The 18426-nt window shown below is 43.0% G+C and overlaps 1 protein-coding gene across 1 annotated transcript in view; it reads left to right on the top strand.

Annotated features, from left to right (window-relative positions):
* CCDC171 (coiled-coil domain containing 171) overlaps positions 1 to 18426 on the top strand; it is a 203669-nt gene that overhangs the window by 56196 nt on the left and 129047 nt on the right. The window contains exon 12 of the mRNA XM_081319831.1: positions 17778 to 17880. Within this exon, the coding sequence (XP_081175957.1) occupies positions 17778 to 17880 (103 nt within the window). The remainder of the gene's footprint in view (positions 1 to 17777; positions 17881 to 18426) is intronic.

Below are 18426 nucleotides of genomic sequence, written 5' to 3' on the forward strand. Positions count from 1 at the left end.
CGGCTTTGTGGAACCAACTGCCGGTGGAGCTCCGGATGGCATCAGACCTCCGAACTTTCCGTCGTGGCCTGAAGACCCATTTATTTGAATTAGCTGGTCTGGCCTGACGGGGGATTTGGGTTTTAAATTGTTGTTTTAGAATAGTATTATTGTTTTTAACTGGGCACTGATTTAATCTTTTTTTAACTTTTGTATTGTATTGTATTGTTATTTATATATGCCCTGTGAACCGCCCTGAGTCCCTAGGGAGAAGGGCGGTATACAAATTAAATAAAACGTAAAACGTAAACGAAATATTTATTTACTAGATTATATGATACCTAGCTAACTTTTGTACTGATATCCAGGGCAATAAGCAATCTTGTTTTGTGAAATGGTTTAACTAATGCAGTGGTCTCTCCTGAGTGTATAACTGTGGTATTGTTTTGCCTTTTTAAAAAACTATCCTGTTTTGGAGGTGGGTTCAAAATGATAATGAATTATCTGTGAAAGTTTGGAGAAAATTAAAATAAACTGGGCTAGTGCCAACTTCACTGCTGTCTGCTGATGTAAAAGGTACACATAGGGGAGCAGGCAGTATATTTCTGAGTTAATGTAGCCATTCAAAAGAGAGAGGTTGCTTTATGAAAAAGTATACAGGTAGTCCTCAACATACGACCACAATTAAGCCCCAAATTTCTGTTGTTAAGTGAGACATTTGTTAAATGAGTTTTGCCCCATTTTATGACTTTTGTTGCCACAGTTGTTAAGTGAATCACTGCAGTTGATACATTAGTAAGTTACGTTCCTACGTGAATCTGGCTTCCCCATGGACTTTGCTTGTGAGAAGGTCACAAAAGGTGATCAGAGGACCTTTGGACCCAGCGACGGTCATAAATATGAACCAGTTGCCAAGCATCTGAATTTTGATCGCTTGATCATAGGGATGTTACTGTGAAAAAACAGTCATAAGTCACCTTTTTCAGTCCCATTGTAACTTTGAACAGTCACTAAATGAACTGTTGTATGTCGAGGACTATCTGTACTTCTAGATATAGAAGTCATCTTCTATCTTTTATCTGTGGTGACTAGCTTGCTTCAAGGACTTTGTGGCGTTTTTGTGTTTTACTTTCCTGTCTTGTAGGTGGATTTTTTTTTAAAAAGCTTTCCATAAGATATTTGAACAGTTTAGGGCTTCCCAATCTTGGCAGCTTTAGGACACATGATCTTCAACTCCCAGAATTTTCCAGCCAACATTGGTGGCCAGGGAATTCTGGGAGTTAAGTTCACAGGTCTTAAAGTTGCCGACGTTGGGCAACCTTGAACTAGATAAAGGTAGGCTATGTACACCAGCCTCTCCTAATACAGGATCCTTTGGGTGTTGTTGGTACTAACTCCTAAGAATACCCTGGCTACAATTTAGGTGTATTGGAATCCTAAGATTCACAGAAGGCTTGTTGTTGTTGTTAGTTGCGAAGTCGTGTCCAACCCATCGCAACCCATGGACAACGTTCCTCCAGACATTCCTGTCCTCTACCATCTTCTGGAGTCCATTTAAGCTCACACCTACTGCTTCAGTGACTCCATCCAGCCACCTCATTCTCTGTCATCCCCTTCTTCACTTGCCCTCAATCTTTCCCAGCATTAGGCTCTTCTCCAGTGAGTCCTTCCTTCTCATTAGGTGGCCAAAGTATTTGAGTTTTAGCTTCAGGATCTGGACTTCTAAAGAGCAGTCAGGGTTGATCTCTTCTAGGACTAACCGGTTTGATCGCCTTACTTTGATTTCTGTTCTAAATCAGTGGCTGTGGGAGTCACCCATATTTGGCATTAACAGTGAAGTGATGATTGGTTAGCAATTATATTGTATATTGTGTAGCTAATTGCTTTTTATTTTATTTTCTTCAGCCCACTTTTTCCCCTACCCTTTTGGAAGTGGTATATTTTGGGAAGGGAGGACATAGGGTTCACATGCCCAGAATTGTCCAGCCAGCCTTTTTTGTGCGTCCATAGTGTGGGAAGTCAGCCCCCGTCCCCCGAGAAAGAAATATTTTTGGGAATATTAAAAGGCAGAATATTATATTTCCCCAAAGGATCTTAAAAGGCAGAAACCAACAACCCCCCCAACCCACCCCCAGTCTCTCTGCCCCAAACAGAAACCAAGTCTGCAGAAATGCAGATTGGAACCAGGAAGCTGGTATTAGAAAGACAAAGATCCCTAGAATCAACTATCCCTCACACCAAAAAATCCAAGTCATCAGCCACAGCCCATGGAAGCAGGATATAATAGGACATAATAGGATTAACCCACCACCATCAGAATACCAGAAAGGCACACTCAGACTCAGGCCAAAGTGCATGCCACAGGAACAACTCCAAACAAAAAAGCTCAAGAAGCAGTGGTGGGATTCAGCCAGTTTGCACCACTTCAGCAGAACCGGTAGCTAATTATTTGTTGCCCAGGACCGGAATGGACTTCCGGAAGCAGCATCCACACAGAGAACCGGTTGTTCACCTATTTGAATCCCACCACTGTCAAGAAGGTATAAAAACACACACCACTTGCTGCTGCATGTGGTCAGCTTTCCCAGAGCCACATTTATGTCTGGCTCTCCTCTTCAATAAACTACAACCTTCTTTCTAAAGCAGTCTCCATTTTGATTATTCCCAGCTTGGACTCTACCCTGATGAAGATTTTTCTTTCCACAATCGCACATTGCAGGGAAGGCTGCAGGATTCCTTTCTGTTTGTTATGCTGAAGGTTATCAGTCTTTCTACTTATTGGTATAGGACACGATGCTTAAGAACCGTATAACAATCAAGGATTCCAATAGGGAAATAAATTACTTTTTAAGTGGGTGGCAGGCAAGACGCTTAATGAGCTACCGACTTTGAAAGTCACTTTGCAACAGAATGAAGATCACCGAGGGAAACTTTACAGTGAAATAAGGATCACTGACTGTGCTTTTATTGAAATGGCTTCCCTTGTAGTGCTGCAATATGGAGAAGTCTCCGATGGTTAGAAAAAGCAGGAAGCCTTGGGATTATGGGTAGCTTTCTATCTACTCCGTTTCTGCATCAGTTTAATTGTTCTGTTGTTAGTGCGCTTGGTTTTAAGACCGATGAGTAGGGTCCTCTCTCTGCTAGCGAGAAGTTCTATTTCAGTCTGCGGCATTTATCTTTGCAAGATCGATCTTTGGTGTGAGCAATCTTAAACCCAGAAGCTGTAGCCTACTTTACATGTCTATCGTGTCCCCAACAATTTTTTTTAAAGAGATTAAAGTTGAAAGGATAATGGCATCATTAGAAAAATTGCATATACTATGTATAATTCTTCTTTGTTATTACATATCCCTGATTTGGATGTGTTTACAGTTTTACCAGTATAGGTCACAGATATTCTGGCACTTAGCAGAACTTGGCTGATCTCAAAGAAACAAATATAAAAACTGCATCAGGTTAGCATTTGGACAGGAGACCAGCATGAAATCCCACAGCACTTGGAACACTTGGAGATAATAAAAAAAAATCCAGAAGAAGGCAGTGGCAAACTACTTCTGAATTACTGCTAGGGAAACTACATAGATTTGTAGTTATCAGAACTTTAACTTAATGCAGGGGTGGTCAAACTGCCGGCCCGCAGGCCGGACATGTCATCCGGAAGCCGCGCCCACTCCATTGCCGGCAATGGCGAAAAGGCTCCAATACGTTGCGCGACGTCATGTGACGTCGCAAGTTTGACATGTCTGACTTAATGTGAAGGAGTCTTTGTATTGCCATGATGTTATGTGAAGCCACCTTTGTGCCAATGACATAGCAAAAGATTATGATCTAGTCCAGTGTTGGCAAACCTATGACACGTGTGTCAAAGGTGGAATCCCACACTTTTGGGTGGCACATGAGTGTTCACCAACACCCGACAACAACTATTCTTGAAAGTATGTCCTATTCTCACACAGTTTTTGGAGGCTGAAGAGTCCACACAAGAGTGGGATGTGCTCTTGTGCAGCCTCCAGACCCTCTGGAAGTCGTGCAAGAACAAGGGGTAGTTTTGTGTGGTTTTTGGAGGCTGCAGAGACCAGGAAGAGCATTCTCCAAAACCGCTTCAAAAATCAAAGCCTTGCGTGACCCATAGTAGCCTCTGGTAAGCCACAGGGGCCTGCAAATAGAAAGAAACCACCACCTGAATAGTACCAGGTGGCAGATCCTGGGGAGCATGAGACATGGGGACAAACATGCCATTTCCCAAGGCTTGCATGCCATGGGAAATGGCATGAGGTGGCCTTTTTGAATGGCAGCGGTCACACTAGGGCTGAGGTTGAGATATGGGCCTTTATTTTTAGGCCCAGCCTTGGGGCTGCCACCAGGTACCTCTGTTCAAGGTGGCCTTGATGGGGAGAGGAAAATAGAGAATTGTTCTCTTTTATTTTTTTTGATGGGGGATGACATGCCAGCTGAATCAAGTTAGGCATTTTCTGAAGTTATTTTTTTATTTTTATTTATTTATTTTAATTCCATTTATATCCCGCCCTTCTCCGAAGACTCAGGGCGGCTTACAAGCTTAGCAGTAGCCTTCATTCTATGTATATGCCTGCTTATTAGGGCTTTCACACCCCTCCCAAGAGGCATTATTACAAAGTCAGCTTAATTGCCCCCAACAATCTGGGTCCTCATTTTACCTACCTCGGAAGGATGGAAGGCTGAGTCAACCTTGAGCCTGGTTATGACATGCCGAGCCCCAAAAAGGATTGCCCGCATTGATTTAGTCTAAATCAACAGTGAAAATGTGTCCATAAAGAGGTTTCATTCGAATAGGAATGCTCACCGGAATGTATGGTTTGCTTGAAAGTAAGTCTCCCGTGTTACCTGAAATTCTTGGGAAATGGATTCATTTTGTACTACAGAAGTTACCGCATTTTTATCCTGCCTCAGGATGCGTATGTCAAGACGGCTGTGAAGAACAAAAAAAGACATTTTATTATTATGTTTGGTGGATGTGTAAAGGAAGCTAGAAAATTCTGGAAACAAATACATGCACTGATTCAGAAGATTAATATACAATTAAGACCAGAGGTTTTTCTTGGGAAATTGATGGACAAATAGTTGAAAGAAAGTCACGGAACTTTGTTTTTGTGCAGTGAGATTATCATATGCACAACGTATCCAAAATGGAGGAATGGTTGGTAAAGGTGGTGGAACTTGCTGAGATGGCCAAATTGACTTTTTTGATCAGAGAAAAGCAACATCTATATTTATTGCTGACAGAGAAAACCCTTTTGGATTTTGTGCGTATAACAGAAAAAAGTTACAATATTGATGATTAGACAGGATAGATAATAGAAAGACGGGAGTTGTGATGTAATTTTAAAGGTAAACTTATAGTTGTACTTAAAACTGCTGTAAAAAAAGATTGGAAGCCACTTCCTTGTATCTTTTTTTCCTTTATTTTCTATTTTCCTTGTACTTTTTCTTTCTTTGTTGCACTTTTAGCTTTTTCTTTGATTTCCCCCCCCCCCTTTCTTTTCTTCCCCTTGCCTTATATTAGTTTGAATTTTGTTTTTATTTTCACTTTTAAATCTTCTAGTAATGTTTTATATATATAAAAATACCAAAGTCATGGCTGTTTACTGCATGATGAGAGCTCCCAACTTTGATGGCACGTAAAAGAGGGGCAGATTTTGACCATACAGTTGTAGCCACCATCTTGACTGATTTGACCCCCTTCCAACACAGACAGCCCTGTCTTGCCTCTCTAGCTATCAATCTTCCATCTCTTACTGCATCATCACAGCTATTTTGGGGGGAAGCACAGTCAGCTCAGAGTTGGGTAAATCTTAAGCTCCAGGGGTGAACTTTCTTTCCAAGCTTCTTCAGCAAATTTTCTTCCTCTTCCTAGCCATCTGCCCTCTTTACATGCCTTGGCTACTTTATTTTTTTCCCTATCCCACCATCTTTCAGAATAATCTTACATGAAATCATAGTCATTTCATAGGAGTAACATCTATCTGAACATCAAAATGTGACTTTCTAGTTGTTAAAAATTCCAGTCATACCTTTGCTGATGATTATCTTGGGTTATTCAGAGGTCACTCGTTGAAATATTTGCTCATTCATCCAACAAAGATCACAAACTTGCTATATGGTAGTTTACATGACTATTAGTTTTCCAGATGTCGCTCAAGGAGGTTCTGTCTGTTCCAGCTACATCTTAATTTGAACATGCAACAAATCATGGGTTGAAATGAGTTCACATCTGAACTCATTGGAAGAAAGACTGAAAAGAATTTTCTAAACATATAATTTATCCTCACAACCAACCGGTGATATAATTTAGGCCCTGAGTGAATGGCTTGCTTAAATCTGGCAAGTTAGCTGACTCTTGATAGCAAATATAGCTGTCGTATTTATGAACACAATCATGTAGCTTTTCTCAATCCACATTCCTCCAAGTATGAGAAAACTCAGAATTTTCAAAAAATAATAAAAAATAAAATGAAAAGGACAAAAACCATAAAAAGCAAGTAAAAGAAGAAACAGCATATATGAAATCATTCTGGCCAATCTTTAAATGCATCTGTAAACTTTGGCACAAGGAATAATTGATTAGCCTTTTTATTGCTTTGGTAAATAGACAAATTATTAAACAAGAATGGAACATCTCAGTTTTCCAAGATGGTAAATGTAAGATTCCACTGTCTTTCAACTTTGAAAAGAAATATTTAAGGCCGCTTTACCCATACTTGATAAATACAATCAAAATGGAGCAATAGTGTGGGTAACCCTTGAGTTAGGTTAATTGCATTCTTTGATTCTATGGAATATCCAGTAAATATGATTTTTGTTATTGTTATTCAGTTAACCTCAGCAGGCTAATAATAATACCTAATATTCTTTAAAACCACCGTGTTTTTTTAAATAGAAGATATTTGACTTCTTTATTCAAGACTCCAGGCAAATAATACTTGCCTTAGCAAAAATGTTTTATTGTTTATTAAATTTAATTTAATTTAACAATTTAAATTGAATTTAAAAAAACACAATTATTTATTGTTTATTAAAATGTACTGTTAGAATGCTCCAAAAAAAATGCCCAGTACCAATAATAATTTAAGGGCTTTACACTGTAATGTTTTCGTGTGGGGACCAAATTGTGACCAAATATTTTAATTAAATGTAATATATTGATAGAATAGGGACGCAGTGGCTCAGTGGGTTAGGACGCTGAGCTTGTCGATCGGAAGGTCGGCAGTTTGGCGGATCAAATCCCGAGCGCCGCGTAACAGAGTGAGCGACTGTTACTCGTCCCAGCTTCTGCCAACCTAGCAGTTCGAAAGCACGTAAAAATGCAAGTAGAAAAATAGGGACCACTACGGTGGGAAGGTAACAGCGTTCCGTGCGCCTTTGGCGTCTAGTCATGCCGGCCACATGACCACGGAGACGTCCTCGGACAAGCGCTGGCTCTTCGGCTTTGAAACGGAGATGAGCACCGGCCCCTAGAGTCGGAAACGACTAGCACGCATGTGCGGGGGAACCTTTACCTTTACCTTTATTGATAGAATGCATCCATAACCCACTCAGTTCTTGGTGGTCATTTTGCAGTTTTAGGCATTTCAAATGATTTAAAAAGTTGATTTCAATAACATGATTCAGATAAAGGTAATCCTTTGTTTTAGATAAAGATAATCCTTTAGCTGAGTACCTGTAATGACCCACTTCAGCTGTTTTCCCATGAATTCGAACTCTTGAGGCAATCACTGCTTCAAACAAGATTCTTTTATTTGGGGATCAGTAACAGTGGGGGATCAAGGCGAGGTCTGAGGTAAAAGTTCGTTAACACCGTTTTAGTCACCTAAGCCGTAAAATCCCTCCCACCAAAGCTGCGCGGGGATTTGAATTGTATCCAATCAGCTGGCATCAACCATTGCTTTTGGCATGTAACTTCCTGGCTTCGCTGACCTCTGGTTCGTCGCCCTCGTCTTTGGAGAGCTACCATACTCCTCCCCATGGCAATAAGGAAAAGGAAACAGAACTGGCGAGCAAATACAAACATGCAAGTAACGCTGGGCTCACACACACACACACACACGTAACAGAATGGCAGGTCCCAAAGATGGAAGGACAGAAGGAAGGTAAGTAAAAATAGGGAACTGTTTGGGACCTGACAGTACCACTTTAATACAGGTCATCCTCAACTCACAACGGTTCATTTAGTGACTGTTCAAAGTTACAACAGCACTGGAAAAAAATTGACTTTACAATCATTTTTCACACGTATTACCATTGCAGCGTCTCCATGGCCATGTGATAAAAATTCAGATGCTTGGCAACTGGCCCATACCTATGACGGTTACACTGTTCCGGGGTTGTATGATTCCCCTTTTGCGACCTTCTGGCAACCAAAGTCAGTGGGGAAGCCAGATTCACTCAATTGCCGTGCTACTAACTTTAAGAACTATAGTGCAGGGGTCTTCAAACTCGGCCCTTTTATGACTCATGGACTTCAATTCCCAGAATTCCTCAGCCAGTGTGCCTGGCTGAGGAATTCTGGGAGTTGAAGTCCATGAGTCATAAAAGGGCCGAGTTTGAAGACCTCTGCATAGTGATTCGCTTAACAGCTGTGGCAAGAAAGGTTTTAAAATGGGGCAAAACTTGCTTAACAAATGTCTCCCTTAGCAACAGATATTTGGGGCTCCATTGAGGTCATAAGTTGAGAACTATCTGTAGTTTTGTCTTTTGATTGTAGGGGTACTATAGCTGGGCTGCAAAATCTAGATGACTACGGGATAATCACCAAGGAACCCAGAAATACCTAACATACTGATTTTTGCAGCCCTGAAATGGTGAAACTAATTATTATTTCTATTTTACCTTTCCTCCAGGAGCTAAAAGTGGTACAGATAGCTCTTAGTCTCCAACCCTTCAAAATAGGCTAGGCTGGGAAAGACTGGCCCAAAGTCACATAGCAAGGCTGGGCTTGAATCTGGTTTCCTTATCGTTGTTTAGCACTTTATCCACTAGACCAGGGATAAGCAACCTTGGCTCTTTTATGACTTGTGGACTTCAACAGCCTTGGTGGAGCAGTGGGCTAACGCCTCCTTAAGTAACACCAGCTGCCTGCAATTAGTGCAGGTTCGCATCCCACCAGGCTCAAGGTTGACTCAGCCTTCCATCCTTCCGAGGTAGGTAAAATGAGGACCCAGATTGTTGGGGGCAATTAAGCTGACTTTGTAATAATGCCGCTTGGGGGGGGGGGCGAAAGCCCTAATAAGCAGGCATATACATAGAATGAAGGCTATTGCTAAGCACATTGGTTTGTGCTTAAATTGTAAACCGCCCTGAGTCTTCGGAGAAGGGCGGGATATAAATGGGATTAAAATAAAATAAAATAAATAAATAAAACTCCCAGAATTCCTGAGCCAGCCATGGGAGTTGAAGTCCCCGAGTCATAAAAGAGCCAAGGTTGCCTACCCCTGCACTAGACCACCTGTCAGTAGTAATTCTGTTGGATGACGGCATCGTTTTTGGGTTCTGTTCTCAGTATGCAGTCGGTTTGAGTACAAAGGGAATGATTTGAATATGGAGTGACATGGTAGGCAGGTTGAAAATCAATTTAATGTTTTGTCATGTAACTAAATATAGTTAATACCTCCAAGGCTTCGAGGAACTGATGGTTCTGTATTTGGCCCATTTGAAAGTATACTCCAGACTGGTTGGTTGGGTGGCCTCTTGGTAGTTAGAAAGGCATTTACATATAAATTGAGTTCCCAAGCTTGACAGGCTGCAACAGAGCAGCTCTTTGATTAAGTAACAGTAGAGAAACAGAAAGCTCAATTAGCTGCAAATTACACCAAAGTCAGGCGCTAGCATCTGTGTGTTCCTCTTGCACCTTGCTGTCAGGAATCTTTTGCTCATATACCTTTTTTTTTCCAGAGGATCAATATATGTTGGACAAGAGGCCAGAATGCTGCCTAGGAAATCCAACCGTAGGCAGCTCATTCTGAGTTTCTCATTCACATTGTCAGGAAGCTCAGATAATGAAGAACTGTTTTTCTTAGCCTGCTTCTACACATACATTATTTTAAGTTGCTCTCAAATGGAAAGGAGATTTGGGAAGCTTCTTGCAACTAGGGGGGGGGGGTCTTGAGGGAGAAAAGAATGCATGTAGTTGGCTGGGCAAAGGTAAAGGCGTCCCCTGTCCAGTAGTATCTGACTCTCGGGAGCGTTTCTTAACTGAGGCAGACAGTGTTGTCCAAAGACATGTCCGTGGTAATGTGGCCAGAATGGTATTACGTCACAGCGCAGAGCACGCGGTGAAACACAGAATGCTGTTACCTTCCCACAGAAGTGGTACCTATTTATCTACTCACATTTGCGTGCTTTTGAACTGCTAAGTGGGCAGGAGCTGGGGCAAAGACAGGAACTCGCTCCATTGTGCGGTGCTCGGGTCTCAAAGCCAGGCTGTTAGCCTTCCAGCTGACAAGCTCAGTTTCTTAACTGCTAAGTCATCGCACCCCCAATTGGCTGGAAATAGAATGTAACAAAATTGCTGGGAAATCTGAATGCGTATGTGTATCCTAGGGTGGGGGGAGAGAGAGGGGGGGGAGGGAATTTGGAAAAATCAAGTGGCCAGACTTGACTTACAAAAGGCAAACATGAACGTAACATGTACATACAGAAAGGTTGCATCAACATAAATATCCTAATATATGATAGTTTAAAAATAAAACATCTCTGTCCCTTTGAACAGCTTGCCTAAATATTTTGTGCTGGAAGAGATTTTGCTAGTGCACAGTTTTGAGTATCTTCTGCTTCAAATGCATGTGCATGCATGAAAATATTTCCTTTATTGGTGTGGCATTGCTTTTTATGCTGTTCTGTGGGCAACATGCTTTTTCTGTGGGGACGGCAAAGTAAGGTTGACGGAACTGTGTGTAGCTCAGCATTCTAGTCTATTTATACCCTGTAAAAATTGCATGTATCCTTATATTTCTTTTTGGAATACTGATGTTTTAGAAAGAAAAAAAAATCCCAGCATGAGAATTCCATCGGCACTGGAAATTCTTTGTGATGTATAGTACTAACCATCACACAGGGAAGACCATGTAAATGCTACTGGGGATCAAATGCTGAAATGTATATGAATAATATATTAGTAGATATACAGAACATATAATTAAAATTGAAATGGTAGAGCAAATTTATAAAATATTTAAGCAGAATGGTGGAGAACACAGAAGAGATCCTCATACATTCAAGTCAGTCATGATCCACTGTTGGCTCATAACAGAGCTCAGTTAACAGGAAAAAGATGTTTCTCACCATAAAACCCCCCGAATCCTTAAATCTTCAAGCTGACTTTTTGTTAGGGGAAGTGCTGATAACTCAAAAGTTAAGATGGCTGTTACCCAAAGTTGGATTACGGGTCACTAGAGAAAAGAAAAGAAAAGGGGAGTTCCTCTGTATAGAGGTTTTAGAAAGTCGACACAAATTGAAATTACCTTTTTTCCTGTTCAGTTTAGAAGAAAAGTTGATAAGGGATCTATTTTATTTCTTCCCCCCCACCCCCAGGGAAACAAACTACTTGTAAATATTTTTATCCATCCATTTTTTAAAATTATTTCCCGTCAAAGAATAAAAAGTACTTAAAATGCAATTTAGGGAAAGGAAAGTACATAACAAAAAGGGGAGGTCTAACAACAAATCTAAATCGCTATCAGAGAATTGATAATTAACCAGTACTTCCAATCATAAACCAAACCCTACTAATATCAGTGACAAATGACCCATTTTTATTTTTATTTTTATTATTTTTTATTTTAATTCCATTTATATCCCGCCCTTCTCCGAAGACTCAGGGCGGCTTACAAGCTTAGCAGTAGCCTTCATTCTATGTATATGCCTGCTTATTAGGGCTTTCACACACACACCCAAGCGGCATTATTACAAAGTCAGCTTAATTGCCCCCAACAATCTGGGTCCTCATTTTACCTACCTCGGAAGGATGGAAGGCTGAGTCAACCTTGAGCCTGGTGGGACTCGAACCTGGCAACTTTCCTGAAAATTTCTGTAAGACTAACCTGCAAACAAAATGTGCCCTCCTTTACAGATCATCCCACATGGTTGGTTAAAATAAGAGTTATTAAGCTGTAATGCGGAAGACCCTCTTAATGATATTGTCCAAGTTTTATCGCCTCATTAAGTAGAAGCATGGTGACTTGAGTGGGCAGGAAGTTAGTAAGCCTGTGTTTGAGACTCCAAAACTGCTGTGGGGTGGGGTTGAGCTCTTGTACTTCACTCCAGCTCCTGCTGGGGACATGAAAGCAGCCTCCAACTGGGCGTCCCAGGGCAATGGTGATGTCATCGGCTAATCCTTTCAACCCAGAAGTGCCTCAGGGCTTCTGACACAAGAGCAGAAAAACAAAAGTTTTGAGAAACAGTCTCATGTGGCACTGTCTGGCCAACCTCAATTGAATCCAAAAACCTAGGTTTCAAGTCTAGGTAGTACTAAGAGGAAACCACCATGAAACACCATTGCTGTAGTCTCTACGTAGTAAGCTGCACCAGACAGGCCACAGGGAAGCGAAAACTAGTTTTATTGAGAATCATTTTAAAATCGGATTGTTTTGAATTTCTTTCTCCTTATGCCCATGTGAATTGGAAAGGTGTCTGTCTGAGCTCCTTAACACACTTTCTGTTTGCTCTGGCCATAAGATGTTTAAGACTTAAAGAGAAAATGTACAAGGCTCTTCTCATGACTCTTGGGCTCAGCCACCTGCCTTTTGAGAACCATGAGAACCTCTTGACTAACTAAGACTTCCAGGGGTGGGTGGGTGATGTGTGGCTGGGTTCTAGCCGTGGTTAATTCATCCTTGAGAGAGGGAATTGTTCCTCCGCCTCTTAAGGAGGCATCGGTTTATTGCCTCCATAAGAAACCATCGATATATCTCGCCATATTAGAGAATTTTCTTCCAATGCCCAACCTCCCTTCTTAAGGGAAGGTTGTTGAGAAGGTGATCCGCACAGCAGATTCAGCAGACCCTGAATGAAACATGACTGAAGACCTTTCAGTCAGGATTCAGGCCCGGCCATGGGACAAAAACAGCATTGCACTGCTTGACGGCCTCTGGAGGGAGCAGGGTAGTGTGTCCATCCTGACTTGACTTGAACTCTTGGCAGCTTTCAGTGCCACTGACAATGATATCCTTCTAGATCAGCTCTGAGGGTTGGGAACAGGCTACACCAGGGGTAGGCAACCTCGGCTCTTTTATGACTCATGGACTTCAACTCCCAGAATTCCTGAGTCAGCTGTGCTGACTCAGGAATTCTGGGAGTTGAAGTCCATGAGTCATAAAAGAGCCGAGGTTGCCTACCCCTGGGCTACACAGAATTACGCTGGTTCTCTTCCTTCCTAAGGGACTGATACCAGCTGGTATTGGTCAGGAATTAGAGGTCCTATCATCAGCCTTTACTATGTGGGATGCCTCATTGTCTCTCCATTCCTGTTTAATGTCTACATAAAGCCACTTGGGGAGATCATCCATTGCTATGAGGTGAGGTTATCATCAGTGAAACTATCATCAGTAACTGGTAACACTCGGTTAGATGCTCGGTTAGCTCTCTGACTTTCTACACAAAAATATTTTCTCAGCCCTTTTCTAAGAAAATAAAGGAAAATACTTTGGCTCTTACTACCCCAAACCCAAAATTATAGGTAAAAGGCAGATTTTGCTAGTGCACAGTTTTGAGTATCTTCTGCTTCAAATGCATGTACATGCATGAAAATATTTCCTTTATTGGTGTGGCATTGCTTTTTATGCTGTTCTATGGGCAACATGCTTTTTCTGTGGGGACAGCAAAGTAGGGTTGACGGAACTGTGTGTAGCTCAGCATTCTAGCCTATTTATACCCTGTAAAAATTGCATGTATCGTTATATTTCTTTTTGGAATACTGATTTTATTTATTTATTTATTTATTTTATTATATTTATATACCGCCCTTTCCCGAAGGACTCAGGGCGGTTTACAGGGTGATTAAAACAAAAAATACAAAAGTTAAAAACAGATTAAAAAAAATTATATCCGTCCCTGAACAAATAAAACCCCAGTTAAAATTAAAATTCTCAGCCTGGGCCAGAGAGCTTGAAGAGCCAGGTCTTCAGGTCCCGGCGGAACGAACGGAGGTCGGGGGCAGTCTTAAGCTCCACTGGCAGCTGGTTCCAAAGGGCAGGCGCACCCACTGAGAAGGCCCTATCCCTGGGTGTTGTCCGCTGGCAGTCTCTTACCGGCGGTACCCTGAGAAGACCCTCCCTGTGGGAGCGCACTGGACGAAGGGAGCTTGATGCCGGCAGCAGGTGTTCCCTCAGATAACCCGGACCCAAGCCATTTAGGGCTTTATAGGTCATCACCAGCACCTTGAATCTCACCCGGAGGGCAACCGGGAGCCAATGCAGCTCGCGGAATAGAGGTGTTACATGGGAGTATCGGGAAACCCCCATCACAACTCGCGCGGCCGCATTCTGCACCAGCTGAAGCCTCCGAGTGGTCCTCAAGGGCAGCCCCATGTATAGAGCGTTGCAGTAGTCTAAACGGGAGGTCACGAGTGCATGAGTGACTGTGCGTAGGGCATCTTGGTCCAGATAGGGTTGCAACTGGCGCACCAGGCGAACCTGGGCAAAAGTCCCCCTGGTCACGGCTCCTATATGGTCTTCAAAATTGAGTCGTGAATCCAGGAGGATGCCCAAGTTGCGAGCCCTATCAATGGGGGGTAACACCTCACCCCCCATCGTTAGAGGTGGAATAGTCTGGTTAGCCCGAGATGCCGATATGCACAGCCACTCAGTCTTGGCAGGATTGAGACGAAGCCTGTTTCTCCCCATCCAGACATGGACCGCCTCCAGGGAATGGGACATCACGGCGAGGGCATCGCTGGGTTGGTTCGGGGTGGAAAGAAAAAGTTGGGTATCATCAGTGTACTGATGATACCCCACCCCAAAACCACGAATGATCTCACCCAACGGCTTCATATAGATGTTGAACAGGAGGGGCGAGAGAACCGACCCCTGAGGAACTCCACAAACGAGAGGCCTCGGGGCGGATCTCTGCCCTCCCGTCAACACCGACTGCGAACGGCCCAGGAGATAGGAGGAGAACCACCGTAAAACGGTGCCTCCCACTCCCAACCCCCTGAGATGCCGCAGTAGGATACCATCGTCGATGGTATCAAAAGCCGCTGAGAGATGTAATAGGACCAGGACAGAGGAACAACCCCTGTCCCGAGCCCGCCAGAGATCATTCACCAGCGCGACCAATGCCGTCTCCGTGCTGTATCCGGGCCTGAAACCCGCTTGGTACGGGTCCAGATAATCAGTTTCCTCCAGGAACAGAGGAGGCTGATGCGCCACCACACTCTCAACAACCTTCGCCAAAAAGCGAAGGTTGGAGACTGGACAATAGTTATTTAAGGAGGGAGTGAGTCACCCTAAACAGGGCGGCCAGGCGATTATCTGCGGACGCGATGAGGGCAGCGAAGTAATTAGACTTCGCCGTCCTCATCGCCGCAAGATAAGACCTTATAAAGGTTCTTAACTGCAATTGGTCAGATTCGGATCGGCTGGACCTCCAACCGCTCTCTAGACCCCGTCTCCGACGCTTCATCTCCTGGAGCTCCGCAGAGAACCATGGAGCCCAACGGGATCTGCGCCGGGTCAGAGGTCGCAAGGGTACAACACAGTCAAGTGCCCCGGCAGCCGCCCTTTCCCAGGCATCCACCAAGGCATCGACTGATGTTTTAGAAAGAAAGAAAAATCCCAGCACGAGAATCCCATCGGCACTGGAAATTTTTTGTGATGTATAGTACTAACCATCACACAGGGAAGACCATGTAAATGCTACTGGGGATCAAACGCTGAAATGTATATGAATAATATATTAGTAAATATACAGAACATATAAAAGGTAAAGGTTCTGCCGCACATGCGTGCTAGTCGTTTCCGACTCTAGGGACCGGTGCTCATCTCTGTTTCAAAGCTGAAAAGCCAGCATTTGTCCAAGGACGTCTCCGTGGTCATGTGGCCGGCATGACTAGACGCCAAAGGTGCACGGAATGCTGTTACCTTCCCACCGTAGTGGTCCCTATTTTTCTACTTGCATTTTTATGTGCTTTCGAACTGCTAGGTTGGCAGAAGCTGGGACGAGTAACAGGTGCTCATTCTGTTACGCGGCACTCGGGATTCGACCTGCCAAACTGCCGACCTAATGATCGACAAGCTCAGCGTCCTAACCCACTGAACCACCGTGTCCCTTTAAATTATAGAACTTAACTAATCATGTGCTGCTCATGAAACACAAGGGGTAAGTGAAATGGGAAAGAGAAAGAGAAAAATAAGGAATTTTATGCTAAAGGTAAAGAAGCTCAATCTTTAGATATGAAAAGGGGACATAAGGGAAAACAAGGGAAGGAAACAGTCACATACAAAGAATTATGAATCTTGGATTCCACAATGTTCATTGCGGAGATGCTGGCTGAAGAAAAATCTTCTGTTTGTTTTGATGTGTGCAAGATCTTTTGGTTCCTCTGACTTCTTTCTTGCTTTGTTCTTTTTCTGAATACTTATCCCTAACCTCACAGAATGTGAATGAAAGCCAACTGCCTGCTTAGAGAGACTTTTTGCTTTGCCTGGTCAAGGATTACACTTCATCTTTGCTGTCTGTCATCAAGAGGCTCTAGGACAGAGGTCTTCAAACTTGGCCCTTTTGTGACTTGTGGACTACAACTCCCAGAATTGGCTGAGGAATTCTGGGAGTTGAAGTCCACAAGTCATAAAAGGGCCAAGTTTGAAGACCCCTGGTCTAGGACAAATCACCATGGCCAACTTGCTGCAGCCCTCTCACTGCGGCCAACTCGCCACTGCCATCTTGCTATGGTTATTCCCACGCGGCCATCTCACCATGGCCAAGTCACTGCGAGACAACTCACTGTGGTCACCTCGCCATGGGACAGTTACACATAGGATAGCTCAATGAGATGTTATTAGCCACTGTTTCTTCGACATCATATCCATTTTTGTCAGTAGAAATAATGTCAAGGAAATAGTGGAGATAGAGATGTATGGACTTCCAACTCCAGCCAGCCATGCTGGGAAGTGAAGCACACGCATCTTAAAAGTTCCCAAGGTTAAGATATACCTATTTAGACAGTAAATCAGATCCAGAAGAAAGGTACTTTCCTTGTGGTAAAGGTAGAGGCTAGCTTTCACCAGTGGTAGCTTCCTATAGATGAGATTGCAGAAAAGAAGCTACTTTGGAAGATCAAAGCTGAATACATCTACCAGGTGTCTCAGCAGGGGACCAATTTATCAGACGTCTTCAGGGGGCACCTTGGTGCCATGCCAAATTTAGGGATCGCCATATTTCCCAGCCAGGATGCATTTTTGCAATAGAGGAGAAAAATATGAATGGTCCGTGGGTAACGTTTTAATTGGTTCCTGATGGGTTACTTGGGCTTTGCTCTAGCAGCAGAACATTAAAACGATGCAAAACCCACCCTTTGGCCTGGAAACTCACCTGAAAAAGCAATCACGATGGCACTACCTCCTTGAAATGTTTTCAACTTTTTTCTTTCATTTTGTTATTTTGGTAATGGGGAATTCCTCCAATTTGTTTTTTGTTGTTGTTTTTTTGTTTGTTTGTTTCACTTTAAACATTAGTCCATCGTGTGCCCTGCAACAGCACTGGTGGTTATGAATCACTCCTCTATGCCTTTAATATCTATCTTTTTTGCTTTCTTCTCCTGCCAAATGAAGACCAGGAAACGCCAGGCCTTCCTAGCCGAGACATGTGAAAACAATGTGAGAGAGCTGGAGTCACTTCTGGACTGCTTTACTATGTCAAACCAGTGGACGGCAGGTTAGTTGAAGCTATGAAATGACAGATCCATCTGTCAATGTTCTAACACCACTAAATATTCTGCAGATATTTCTGCAGATGCCTCTAGCATTCTCTCTTCTCAACATGCTTTGATTCGATGACATGCTAAGAGCAGCTCTCACAGCAGTGGAGTGGCCTCACTGGCTGAGATGGGGTGACTGAATGCAGACCTGCTGTTGTCAGCCCAAACGTGATTTACAAATGTTGGGTTGTGTGCGATTGGTTGGGAAAGGGTGCAGCGAAAGCCAAATGAGAAAAACGTCCTGACAGCAGACTTACCCAGGGGAACAGATGTTTTTGATTGAACTGAGCCAAATTCACAGGCAACCTTCAGCTACTTAAAAGGTTGTGTGTTCAGAAAAAGTCGGGTAGGACACAGAGTTTTAACACACGACTCTTTACAGCGTTAGTTTAAAGTGATGCCAAGGCAAATTTCACCCCAATCCAAGTACAGAAGTGGCTCCCCCACCTCATTGTTTGCCCTGCTTCATCAGTAATGTTAATTCCAAATGGAGGAAAGTGCTG

The sequence above is a fragment of the Vipera berus genome (assembly GCF_964194415.1).
Source record: "Vipera berus genome assembly, chromosome: 2".
NCBI lineage: Eukaryota > Metazoa > Chordata > Lepidosauria > Squamata > Viperidae > Vipera > Vipera berus.